Here is a 13922-nt window from a genome sequence, read left to right as displayed (position 1 = left end):
CAACATATTTACGGAAGCGGTTGTGGGATTTATCGGGAAACTAGCAGACGACACAGCAGAAAGAACTATCATCCGAACGTTTCCCAACCAGAAGCCGTGGGTGGATAAAAACATCCGTGACGCTCTGAGATCACGCACCGCTGCCTACAATGAAGGGCTCGTCTCCGGTAATATGGACCTATACAAGGCTGCGTCCTACAACGTACGCAGCGCGGTCAGAAAGGCAAAGCGGAGCTACGGGGAAAAACTAAAGTCACAACTACGACAGTGCGACTCTAGGAGCCTGTGGAAAGGACTGCGGACTATAACGGACTATAAACGACCAGCTTCTTCAATGATGAATGCCGATGCTTCACTGGCTGATGAGCTGAACACGTTTTATGCTCGCTTCGACACTGCAGCAATTAAAACAACAAACGGCTGTGCGCGCTCGGAGTGCACCAGTGAAGAAAATGCATTTGTCATCACAGAGCATGCCGTGAGGAACACCTTCAGGAGGGTGAACACCAGGAAGGCAGCAGGACCAGATGCAATCCCTGGCCGGGTCCTTAGAGCCTGCGCTGACCAGCTAGCACCGGTGTTCACGGAGATCTTCAACCTCTCCCTGGCCCAAGCTGTGGTTCCCACGTGCTTCAAACAGTCCATTATTGTTCCTGTTCCAAAGAAACAACAGCCCGCTTGCCACAATGACTACCGTCCAGTAGCACTGACTTCAATTGTGATGAAGTGTTTTGAAAGACTGGTGAGAGATCACATCACTTCTTCACTTCCTGCCACCATCAACTCACTTCAGTTTGCTTACCGGACTAATCGTTCCACAGACGATGCCATATCTCACCTGCTCCACACATCCCTGAGTCACCTGGACACTGGCAGAGGGAATTATGTTAGGATGCTGTTCGTGGATTACAGTTCAGCATTCAACACAATAATTCCCTCTAAGCTTTTCACCAAGTTGACGGATCTAGGACTCAGCTCGTCACTGTGTCAGTGGATCCTCAACTTCCTCACAGATAGACCCCAATCAGTGAGGGTGGGAAAACAAGTCTCCCCCTCCATCTCACTCAGCACTAGAGTGCCTCAGGGCTGTGTTTTAAGCCCCCTGCTGTACTCACTGTACACTTATGACTGTGTAGCCACATCAGACACCACCTCCATTGTCAAGTTTGCTGACGACACTGCTGTTGTGGGCCTGATCTCCGACAACATCGAGACGGGCTACCTGGAGGAGATTAGGAACCTGGAGACCTGGTGCCAGGAGAATAACCTCCTCCTAAACATCAGCAAGACTAAGGAGCTGATCGTGGACTTCACTACAAAGCAGACGAGGAATTACAAACCCCTCATCATCAGTGGCACGCCAGTGGAGAGAGTGGACAGTTTCCGATACCTGGGTGTCCACATCACTCAGGACCTGTCATGGTCCTGCCACATCAACTCCCTGGTTAAGAAAGCCCGTCAGTGTCTCTTCTTCCTCAGAAGACTTAGAAAAAAGAAAAAAAAAGAAGACTTAGAGACTTCCATCTGCCACTGAAGGTGCTCAAGAACTTCTACTCCTGCACCATCGAGAGCGTCCTGACGGCAAACATCTGCACCTGGTTTGGGAACAGCACCAAGCAGGACAGACGAGATCTGCAAAGAGTGGTGCGTTCAGCCGAACGCATCATTCAATCAGAGCTCCCTGACCTGCTGTCCATCTACACCAAGCGGTGCAAGTCCAAAGCTAGGAAGATTATGATGGACCTCTCCCATCCCAACAATGGACTCTTCTCACTGTTGAGGTCTGGGAAGCGCTTCCGCTCCCTTAAGGCCAAAACAGAGAGAATGAGGAGGAGCTTCTTCCCCCAGGCTATTCGGGGCCTGAACCAGGTGTAGGACTGGACTCTCCCACACACGTCACTATAAGACTGGACTCTCACACACATCACCACACGCACCACCACACATTTCCTATAATCCTATAATTCCTATAATTTATAATCTTTATAAACTTTATAATCTCTTCTGAAATTTGCACATTCTTTACTGTAAATTCCTAAGTTCATTTGTAAATTTTTGTAGTAAACTGTAATTGTAAATATTGTAAAACTTTTCTTCTGTCATTTAATGGTCGGGCATTGTACAGCTACAAGCATTTCACCCCCATGTCATACTGTGTATGGTTGTGTGTGTGTGACAAATAAAATTTGAATTTGAATTTGATAATGGAGACCATGAGGTGTGTTTTGTGGTGTGTGTGTGTGTGTGTGTGTGTGTGCTAGAGCTGACCTTGCCATGTTACTTTACGTGGCTGTCAAAACATGATTGTACTACCAATTAAGCATATTAGGTGATGTGCATCTCTGTAATGAGAAGGGGTGTGGTCTAATGACATCAACACCCTATATCAGGTGTGCATAATTATTAGGCAACTTCCTTTCCTTTGGCAAAATGGGTCAAAAGAAGGCCTTGACAGGCTCAGAAAAGTCAAAAATAGTGAGATATCTTGCAGAGGGATGCAGCAGTCTCAAAATTGCAAAGCTTCTGAAGCGTGATCATCGAACAATCAAGCGTTTCATTCAAAATAGTCAACAGGGTCGCAAGAAGCGTGTGGAAAAACCAAGGCGCAAAATAACTGCCCATGAACTGAGAAAAGTCAAGCGTGCAGCTGCCAAGATGCCACTTGCCACCAGTTTGGCCATATTTCAGAGCTGCAACATCACTGGAGTGCCCAAAAGCACAAGGTGTGCAATACTCAGAGACATGGCCAAGGAAAGAAAGGCTGAAAGACGACCACCACTGAACAAGACACACAAGCTGAAACGTCAAGACTGGGCCAAGAAATATCTCAAGACTGGTTTTTCTAAGGTTTTATGGACTGATGAAATGAGAGTGAGTCTTGATGGGCCAGATGGATGGGCCCGTGGCTGGATTGGTAAAGGGCGAGAGCTCCAGTCCGACTCAGACGCCAGCAAGGTGGAGGTGGAGTACTGGTTCGGGCTGGTATCATCAAAGATGAGCTTGTGGGGCCTTTTCGGGTTGAGGATGGAGTCAAGCTCAACTCCCAGTCCTACTGCCAGTTTCTGGAAGACACCTTCTTCAAGCAGTGGTACAGGAAGAAGTCTGCATCCTTCAAGAAAAACATGATTTTCATGCAGGACAATGCTCCATCACACGCGTCCAAGTACTCCACAGCGTGGCTGGCAAGAAAGGGTATAAAAGAAGAAAAACTAATGACATGGCCACCTTGTTCACCTGATCTGAACCCCATTGAGAACCTGTGGTCCATCATCAAATGTAAGATTTACAAGGAGGGAAAACAGTACACCTCTCTGAACAGTGTCTGGGAGGCTGTGGTTGCTGCTGCACGCAATGTTGATGGTGAACAGATCAAAACACTGACAGAATCCATGGATGGCAGGCTTTTGAGTGTCCTTGCAAAGAAAGGTGGCTATATTGGTCGCTGATTTGTTTTTGTTTTGTTTTTGAATGTCAGAAATGTATATTTGTGAATGTGGAGATGTTATATTGGTTTCACTGGTAAAAATAAATAATTGAAATGGGTATATATTTGTTTTTTGTTAAGTTGCCTAATAATTATGCACAGTAATAGTCACCTGCACACACAGATATCCCCCTAAAATAGCTAAAACTAAAAACAAACTAAAAACTACTTCCAAAAACATTCAGCTTTGATATTAATGAGTTTTTTTGGGTTCATTGAGAACATGGTTGTTGTTCAATAATAAAATTATTCCTCAAAAATACAACTTGCCTAATAATTCTGCACTCCCTGTAGAACCTGGTACCCTGGTACTCTCTTTTTCAAGAGAATTTGTACAGTTTAATATCTGAAAAAGGCTGCACATGGAAGCAGGCAGAGTGGTTGAGACATAATGCTCAGACATTTATCCAAAAGAGTCCAGTGTTTTTTTCCAATTAGTTTTATAACAACCTGTGATGTTTGGAGAGTCAGCACATGTGATTTTTGTGGAGTGAATTTACATTAATTTACACTAATTTGATGTTGTTTTCTTGAAAGCAAAATGATGGCCAGTTCACAGTGATACAGCTGGTGGGAATGTTGCGCGGCATTGCAGCAGGAATGAAATACTTGTGTGACATGAACTATGTCCATCGAGACCTGGCAGCGAGGAACATCTTGGTCAACAGCAACCTAGTGTGCAAAGTGTCTGACTTTGGCCTGTCACGTTTCCTTGAAGAGGATACTTCAGACCCCACTTACACCAGTGCTCTGGTGAGTCCTTATCAGTGACTATGGAGACCTTCATTCAGTACATTTCATTTATAATACTTCAAATTGTATTATAAATTCTGTCATAAATGAACTTCTTCTTCTTCTTAGGGGGGAAAGATTCCCATCAGGTGGACAGCACCAGAGGCCATTCAGTACAGGAAGTTCACCTCCTCAAGTGACTGCTGGAGCTATGGCATAGTCATGTGGGAGGTGATGTCATATGGAGAGAGGCCCTACTGGGACATGAGTAATCAAGATGTGAGTAAAGCCCTTTAAAATTACTGGTATTTGTGTTTAAGATAAACAATGATAAACTGCCAGGTAGTGGTAGTTGTTCCCTTGGGCTTAGCAGTTTCAGTTAAGTAGTTTCAATTTACTGCCAAAAGAATGTGATAACGGCCCATTATTGCTTCTGTAGTCAGTCAGAGAAAATCTTTTGTGACTGAAATTGTACCCTGAAATCAGCACGTCGCAGAGAAATGAGAAATGTGAACGAACTAAATAAACCTTGATGCACACTACTTACTCCTGAAAAACAACCCCATCGCTCCGCCACCAAATTTTAAGCTTTGACACAATACAGTTAGATAAGTACTGTTCTCATGGCAATTGCTCAAACCAGAGGCATCCATCAGATTGCCAGATGGAGACACGTGATTTGTCACTCCAGAAAACACATCTCCACTACTCTAGAGTCTGGTGGTGGCGTGCTGTAGGCCTCTGGATCCGATGCTGTTTTCAAACCCATGAAGCTCTCTATGCACTGTTGTTGAGCTAATCTGAAGGCCACGTGAAGTTTGGAGGTCTGTAATGATTTACTCTGTCCATAAAGGTGGTGACCTCCGTGGCAACCTCATACTACACAGTGTTAAACATGTCCATGTCCCAACTTATTTGAGATTCCAAATGGCTCTTTTTCTTAAAATAGTACATTTTCTCAGTTTAAACATTTGCTATGAGAATAATATATCAGTTTATCAGATTTGCAAGTCATTTCTTTTTTCTTTTTAAATCCTGTCCTGTTTGTCAGCTTTTTGCAATCAGAATTATGATCTGAATGCATTCAGTTTTTATTTACATTTTGCACCTTATTCCAAGACTTTTGTTTTAACCATGAGTTTTCATGCAAATTGTTTTAGGTAATCAATGCCATAGAGCAGGACTACAGGTTGCCACCCCCTATGGATTGTCCTAGTGCACTACATCAGCTAATGCTTGACTGCTGGCAGAAAGATCGCAACAACCGACCCAAATTCAGCCAGATTGTCAGCACACTGGATAAGATGATCCGCAATCCCAACAGCCTGAAGGCCATGACACCATTGTCATCAAGGTATGACAGGAAGAACAATTATTTCACACTGAGAGTTGCTGACACCCAATCATCTTTTTAACTTCTAGTTCTTTTGTCTTTTTCTATCCACCATTTAGTGTTCATTTAGCTCTGCTTGATCGCAGCACTCCAGATTTCTCCTCTTTCAGCACCATCGATGAGTGGCTGGATGCCATAAAAATGGGCCAGTACAAGGAGAATTTCACCAGTGAAGGCTTCACCAGCTTTGATGTGGTGTCTCAAATGACCATGGAGTATGTTAGATACTTTTCTTATATCAAAAACAGAGGTCTCACGTGCACACACTAGCTGATGAGTTAGAATGCGGCAACAATGGGGAAGTGTAAGGATTTGAGTGAGGGAAACCTTGGACCTTGCCATCTATGTGGATATTACTACCTACTACCTACCTAAGCATTGTTGCAGACCATGTACACAAACTGTACACCCTACTTTGATCTTAAGTGATCTTAAATGGGCCAGACCAGTGAAACTACATTATAAATGTTGTTACTCGTTAAGTTACTGTGGACTCATTAATAGTTGAAAAATAGTATCTCACCTGTCATTTCAGTGTTTAACTGTTAGTAATTGCTTTAATGTAATCTGAAAGAAACAGAAACGTATTCACGGAAACAGTATTCCCTAATGGCTATGGCCTCTTTCAGCGGGAAAATATGCCCTGCCGCAAAGGAAAAATGGTTCAGAAAAGTTGGGACTTAAAGAATCTGTTGCTAATCTCTTTGTGCCAGATACAACAGCGTGCATTCAGGGACCTACTGATGTCTCCATGCCTTGATGGTGTTTGTAGTCAAACTTGGCACTGCTCATGTTGGTACTGGTCTAAGAATCCTTGTGTACTGCTCTGCCAACCAGGAGCTGTCGCTTTGGCTCTGTGGTGTTATTTCCAATACCTTTCTCAGGTGTCCTTACATATTGACTCATGTGTCTACTCAGCTTGGTTGAGATGAGCTTCCATGTTGTGGAGAAGCAGGTATTCAGGCAGTTGTTCTATAATGTCATACCATTATGGGGATCGCGAAGGATCCCCATAATGGTATGACATGACGGTTTGGAGAGTAAGGCTGAAGAAGCTCGTTGATATAAGTGGAGGCCTCTCTTTATAAGGACATAAAAGTAAGAGTGAGGATTCTAAACTGATATATAATAATAATAATTAAAGATATGGTAATAAAATTATGAGGCTTTGCCAACAAAAATTAAAATAAGCACTTAATATTTGCCACCATGTTAAATGGCCTGTATTTTGTATAGCGTTTTACTAGTCCCTAAGGACCCCAAAGCGCTTTACACATCCAGTCATCCACCCATTCACACACAGGTGATGGCAAGCTACATTGTAGCCACAGCCACCCTGGGGCGCACTGACAGAGGCGAGGCTGCCAGACACTGGCGCCACCGCCAAGGACTGCCCAAGGACACAACGACCGAGACTGTCCAAGCCAGGGCTCGAACCGGCAACCTTCCAATTACAAGGCGAACTCCCTCTTGAGCCACAATCGCCCCTCATGGACCATGGGCCTTAAACTTCCAAAGAAATCAAACATGAGCATGTCTATTAGGCTGTCCAAACTTTCAGGGGTAAGACTTGGATCTCACAGGTCAGCAACATGAGCAGGACTGAACTTATCTTTTTATTTTATTTGTATCCCTCAATTGTAAAAGCATTGCTCTGCTGCCTGCCTGCCTGCCCCACATACCCAAGTTTGTGAATACAATAACTCAAAAATGAGGTGATGTAATACCTTAGGTGTATCAGATGAGTCTGAATCTTAATGATATTGACCTCAAGGTTAAGTCAGGGTTCAACTTTCCTGAAAATCACCTAGGATTTTCTCATTTATACAACAGGTATTTCTACTATGAAGCTGAAGGGTAGCACGGGCAGCTGCCTGTATTTTTATTTTTTTATTTATTTACTTTGAACATTTACACGTTTGTGTGCTTTAAATTTGTCACCCATTGTCAGAATGCTCTGCTGTTCAACTATAATGTCCTGAGGTGTCTATGGTAGGAGATTACCTGAACTACCTGTGTGTGCCATTGTGCAACAGCACATAAGAGCTTTCAAAGCCCAGAGTTTTTTTTGCCACACCAGCAGCCTCCCTTACTGTAGGGAGGCTGCTGCCATACTAGTTATCATACTACTTATCATACTAGTTACCATACTAGTTATCCATGTTCCCGAAATGAAAAATTAAGTTGAAGAGGTTTTTTTACATGCTAGAGGAGACCAAATGTGTGTCACAGAGACACAAGCGCAAGTGGACTTGCACTGAGAAATGTGAAAGTAACTGTTGCTTAAAGTGTTGCAGATTTAAAGGAAGACTGGTAAATTTCATGATCGATTATGGACTAAGTGCCTGAACTTTTTTAACCAACTTTGTACAATTTTATAATATACACAAAAGTTGTCATTTAGATTTGGTTGTCAGTATCCACAAGCCAGAATGCCTTCTGAAATGTCAACTGTTACTCCTGTGGTATAGCTGGGTGTAATGATGGCGTATGATTTATCTTCAGGGATATCCTCCGAGTGGGAGTGACATTGGCTGGTCACCAGAAGAAGATCCTGAACAGCATCCAGTCAATGAGGGCCCAGATGAACCAGATCACCTCTGTGGAAGTGTGATCTCATAGACCAGAAGCACAAAGACTGTTCACTACAGGAAGTCCAGCTGCCAGTAACCATGCATTGAGGAACACACACACTGTGACTTCAGTTGAACCTCAGATTCACTTTTCCTCCTTCCAAACACTCTCCAAAGGCTCCCATCAGTATGCAGCACAGCACAGATGTTGAGTAGTTTTCTTGAAGCTGCTGTATATTCAGGTAACAGTCTTTTTGGGGGGCTGTTGGACATAATCACAGGCATCTAACTGTCAAATTACTAAAGTACAGTCACGTGTCTTGTTAATGTTCCATCACTCTTCCACTCTCTCCACTACCAGCAACTTAAGTTATTCTTAAGAATTAATGTCCTAAAATTGGCCTTGCATTTTGAATTTTATGCAAGGAACCTGCTGTCACAGTGAACGATGATATTAAAAACAGCATAGCAGGACTCAATGAACTGGCTGGTGCAAATTACAACTTATACGTTAAGTTGAGCATATTTATTTATAGCTGCCACCTTCACCTTACTGCTACCTCTGTACCACAGTAATTGTGGCATTTTTCGTAACTATGTAAAGTTTCTTAACTATGTAAAGCTGCAAATCAGAACTTTTTGTCAGATCAAACCCAGTTTTTGGTACAGGTAACTGAACATTTACATAGATTGTATGGTGTGAATTTGAATAAGGAAGCATTGGCTAACTATGACCCTTATATTATTCAGCTACAATGTAGATGAACACACTTCTACTACCAGCAACAACAGGTGCCAAATACATGTATATCTCTCTCTCTCTCTCTCTCTACACACACACACACACACACACACACACACACACACACACACACACACACACACACACACACACACACACATATACATACATATATATACACACACACACACACACACACACACACACACACATATATATGTATGTATATGTGTGTGTGTGTGTGTGTGTGTGTGTGTAGAGAGAGAGAGAGAGATATCATTTATCTCACTGTCCCATTTACTGCGGAAACTGTGATACGAAACTTGCAGATATGATTCTCGGTTCTGTACATGTGTTTTGGGGTTAAAGGTTTACAAGTTTTCATGTTTTATAGAAAATTGTTCAAGAGAAATACCTTTTACACCCAGTTGTTGTCTTGTACATATCAGTATATATTTTTCTTTTAAGAAAAAAAGACTGCTCTTTCATTTGGCACTTTTAAATCATAGCTGTTAAACAAATTGCTTTTCAATGTTTCTTATTCTCACATACCACTGAGAGCTATAGGCACTGGCTTGCCAACAGAAGCAAATTGGGATTTAGTGTCTTGCCAGAAGATAGTTCTAAATGATGTCGCAACTGAACTACTAACACTGTATTTAGTGACTCAACATTACTTGAGTTATAGCTTCCCAGCAAGTGCTACCAATAACCAATTATTATTCTATCATCAAAGTGATTTAAAATAACATTCAAATGTCCTGCAGATTTTGAAATCTAGAAATTTTAAAATGTCAATTCAAATGTCTCTATGTTTTGCAACCTAACAAAGGCCGTATGTAGAGGAGTGCTTTTCAAGTCATTTTCAGAATATGAAAAATAATACAAATCTTGTTAATTATGTGTTCAACAGGCTTGGCTGATAAAAACCGATGATACATATCCCTTTATTAAGCATAGCATGTATTACATTTGACACCAAAGTTTAGCCTTTAACATTAAACTCTGTGTATGATGTCTTGAGCTTGACCGCCTACAGTGTAACTTTCTTGGATATATATAAAATGCACAAATTATTGCTTTCATAATTAGGAGACTCACATCCACTTATTGTGAGAAAACAAATGATTATTCTTGCCCAAAAGTAAATTCACATAATTAGTATGTCATTCAGATGTTTTCTCATTAAGAAACTGAGTAGTACTTGATAATGCAGCCCATAACTTATGGTATAATTTCATATATTTCAGATCAGAATGTAGGGTGTTTTTCAGTTGTCTAAAAATATATCTCTGTAAGGACAGTGCAACCAACTAGGGCCAAGACCAAATTGCTCTCTCCCCAGCCACCTCCTCTGGGGGAAAACCAAGGCATTTACAGCCCAGCTGAGAGACCTAATGTCTGTAGTGTGTCTTGGGTTTATCTCAGTGCCTCCTCCCAGTAGAACATACCCAAAAGGCTTGCTCAGGAGGTATCCTAGTCAGATGCCCAAACCACTTAAGCTAGTACCTTTTGGTGTCTAAACTGCTCCAGTGTGAACTATAGGCCACCACATGATAAAGCCAACAGAACCACATCAACTGCAAAAAAGCACAGACAATATCCTGAAGCCACCACAATGGAAGCCTGTGCATAAAAATTTGAAATAGACTTACTGCCAGCATTGTAACCAAGTCCTCACTGTGGTTTGAACAGTGACCAAATAGGGACTTTCTATAATAGTCGTTTTTTGTTTGTTTGTTTCTTGTTGTCTTTCTTTTTTTTTTTGTTAAACAATGTCTTCTCCAAGTCGACAAGATACATATAGACTGGTTCGACTGGCACCAGGGGCTTTGGCCTGTGAACAAGACATCACCCTCCCCAGGCCTCACTCCAGGGCATGGTTATAGCCCAATGGTTATTTCATTTTTTTTCTTTTGTTTAAAAAAAAAAACAGTTAACATTTGAATGGCATTTCAGAACCGAACTTATGATCCTGATTTTTTTTTTTTTGGACACATGGATGGATGGACTTCGATGTGCTTCCATAAAGTTGAGTTTCAAATTAAAAGCAGTCAGCTAATATTCATTTTTGGATTTGAGAGCAGTATTCAGTTGTTTAAGGAGAAACTCCATTCTCTTGCATTCCTCTTCACATGCATTGCACTTCTAAACTGATCCACGCTGCTAGGCATGGGCATGTGAAGTTTTAATGATGCATCATAGATGAATACTATCAGAGTGTCTTGGAGAACTTAGAATAGTTTATCTGTGGATTAAATCTGTCAACAGATGGGTGATCTAAGAGGCCACAATAAATGAATATGAGGCTTACTTTGAAAAGCCGTAATTTCCAATTTCGTAAATCATTACTGAAAAAGTCTACAACCACTGACTGACATGATTTAAAATATGATTAGGTTTTGAGTGGTAAATCAGACTACCCATGGTTTGGGAAAATATAATGGTATAGTTGTGCAATGTTTAGGATTCTGTTTAGGATTCTGGCACCATAAGTGCATTTCTGTCTTTGCTTCTGAGAGGAAAATCGTTCAGATTGGCCATTAAAGCTATAAGCACCAAGCCTCAGAACTAAATAGCTATGCTGTGGCTCTTATGGAAGTCTTTGCAAGAAATTAGGTATCATGTCCCGTTTAGATATTGGTGTTTATACACTCTGGGTTTCTGTAGGACATAGAGGTCCTGTGCTCCACATTATTACCATAAAAGATGTGTTCCATCTATGATCTCTGTTTTGTCTTTTCTGTCCTTGTACATATTCCCTTCATGATTTGAAATGAAGCTGAAGCGTACCATCATCCGAACTCAGAAATCAGTGTGGGTTGGGGTTTGAAAGGTAACATAGCTCAGAAGCCTCACAGGACCAATACAGCATTAGAAATATTTTGGGGTTTTTTTTATGTGAATTTTTAAAAAATGTGAGGTTGTTGTTTTTTTTAAAATAAATGTTATGCAATCGTTGTACGTACAGAAAAGAAAAGTGAATTTTCCGTTTGAGTCATGTGACATTTGAGTGATTTTTTTTTTAAAAATGGGGACATTTGGCATGTTAAACCCTTCCTTCTAATGTACTGCCATAAATCACATGTTCATCCACTCACTATGGTGTTATCTACATGAGTCCCTTTGAACTTGGTCCTGTTTGTACATGTTCAGAATGTTGTCAGTTATTGTAAGGCTATAACATGTTTTGATGGTAGCATTCAAAAGCACAATTCCAAGACATTTATTCCCCGCTTATGTTTTGAAATTCAGTTCTATTGTAAAAAATCAGGAAGGAATACATATGCTTCTTTAAGGGTTAGTTATTCTTTGTAATCTGCTCACTGGAACACATAAAAATAAAGAAACAAACTCTTAACAACCTGCTTTAACAATGAAGGTTTGGATTTCTAGTGTTGGATCAGGACAGGCCAGACTCCTTTTTTTCTTTTTTAATATGTTGTAGTTTAAAGAAATGCACTGACTTGAATTAATTATAAAACATGTCCTGATGCATGTTCTTTCTGAACAGAAGGTACAACTAAGACTTCTGTATTGCAGAAGCTCATTAGACATTGCATGTACTATTCTGGGCTCTGTGTTAGTCTTCCTGGAGATAGTGTTTTTTGGTAAATTTTTATGACTATGATCCAAAAGAGGTGCTTCCACTTATCTCAGCTTTAAGTGTTGCTTATTGTTTGTATTCTCGTTTAATGTAAAAATCTATTGTTCTCTCTGATTTATAACAGATTCATATTGATACCATTTTTTATTCTAACATCATATAATATAATTGTAAAAACAGCCTTACATATTTTACAAACACATAAACACATTGTACTGTAATGTACACATGCATTCTCCGCACATATTTAACACACTGGACCCAGGCAGCAGATTGACATTAGATGATAAGTACTTCTGTTCAAACTGACCAGAATTATTATTTGATGGTGTTTGGTAAGAAATCAGATTCTGTAAATTAATAAGCCATCCACCCATTTTCTCTGCTTATCTGGATCCAAGCCACAGTCTAAGAAGAGATGACCCAATCTTAATCTCCCCATCCACCACCACATGTTCCTGTGGTGGGACATCATGGAGTTCCGAATGTATGCATTATACTCAGAAACCCAAACCACCTCAACTGACTCCTTCCTACGGGAGAAACAGCAGGTCTTCACTGTGAAGCTCCCAAATAACTCACATCTAAGGCTTGTATCTGTGATCTTATTCTTTTGATCATAACCATGGCCATAACAACAGGAAATTGAATATGAACCTGACATACTTGCTCCTCCACTTGAGACAGAAACTCATCCCTCATTTCCCCAGTGGCATTCTACCCTTTTCTGGCTGATAACCATAGCCTTTGTCATCTCTCATCCCTCCTGCTTCACAGTCAGCTGCAAACTGCTCCAGTGCTGACTGCAGGTCAATACTCAATGAAGTCAACAGGACCACACCATCAACACCATGCAGGTACATGAGCCCAAGACAGACAAATGTGAATCCGTTTATTACAGAAATTTTCTTCATTAAAGTCATGAACAAAATTGGCAGTATATCCAATGTTACATAATCAGAGCAAAAACCACAATATTCATCCTGAATTTTTCCACTACCTCTAAGGTAGCCTGAGGAGGGCAGTACCCCAAAGCTCGACCACACCCTTCAGTCTCCCTTCTTGAATATGACCCTTGTCACCAAGAGGCTCTGTCCTAGTATTGTAGAGAGATATCCAGTTGAACAGCCCCACAACATCCAGAGCTTTAAGGAACTTGGGGTAAATCTTATCCTTTCCAGAGTTTTGACTTACCTCAGTGACCTTATCCACAGAGATTGGCGAGCTAACCCCCAAGTCTTCTGCTCTGCTTCCTGAACAGAAAACATGTTCAAATTCCTTTAAATATTTTTTCCACTCTCCAACTATGTCCTTAGTTAAGGTCAACAACACCTAATTCCTACAGTACAAAGTGAAGGTAGAAAATTGCGTTTACCTCGCTAAATATCTGA

At 41.1% G+C, this 13922-nt stretch overlaps 1 protein-coding gene across 1 annotated transcript in view; it reads left to right on the top strand.

The window, feature by feature from the left end:
- Nucleotides 1–8373, top strand: part of LOC113012853 (ephrin type-B receptor 2-like) — an 81636-nt gene extending 73263 nt beyond the window's left edge. The window contains exons 12-16 of the mRNA XM_026153243.2: nucleotides 4022–4237; nucleotides 4346–4495; nucleotides 5377–5570; nucleotides 5669–5824; nucleotides 8115–8373. Coding sequence (XP_026009028.2) covers nucleotides 4022–4237; nucleotides 4346–4495; nucleotides 5377–5570; nucleotides 5669–5824; nucleotides 8115–8223 — 825 coding nt within the window. The 3' untranslated portion in view covers nucleotides 8224–8373. The remainder of the gene's footprint in view (nucleotides 1–4021; nucleotides 4238–4345; nucleotides 4496–5376; nucleotides 5571–5668; nucleotides 5825–8114) is intronic.
- The last annotated feature ends 5549 nt before the right edge of the window (nucleotides 8374–13922 follow it).

This window comes from Astatotilapia calliptera, chromosome 20 (genome assembly GCF_964374335.1).
Source record: "Astatotilapia calliptera chromosome 20, fAstCal68.1, whole genome shotgun sequence".
NCBI lineage: Eukaryota > Metazoa > Chordata > Actinopteri > Cichliformes > Cichlidae > Astatotilapia > Astatotilapia calliptera.
Note: the sequence above shows the minus strand (reverse complement) of the source record. Positions and strands in the feature narration are given on the sequence as shown.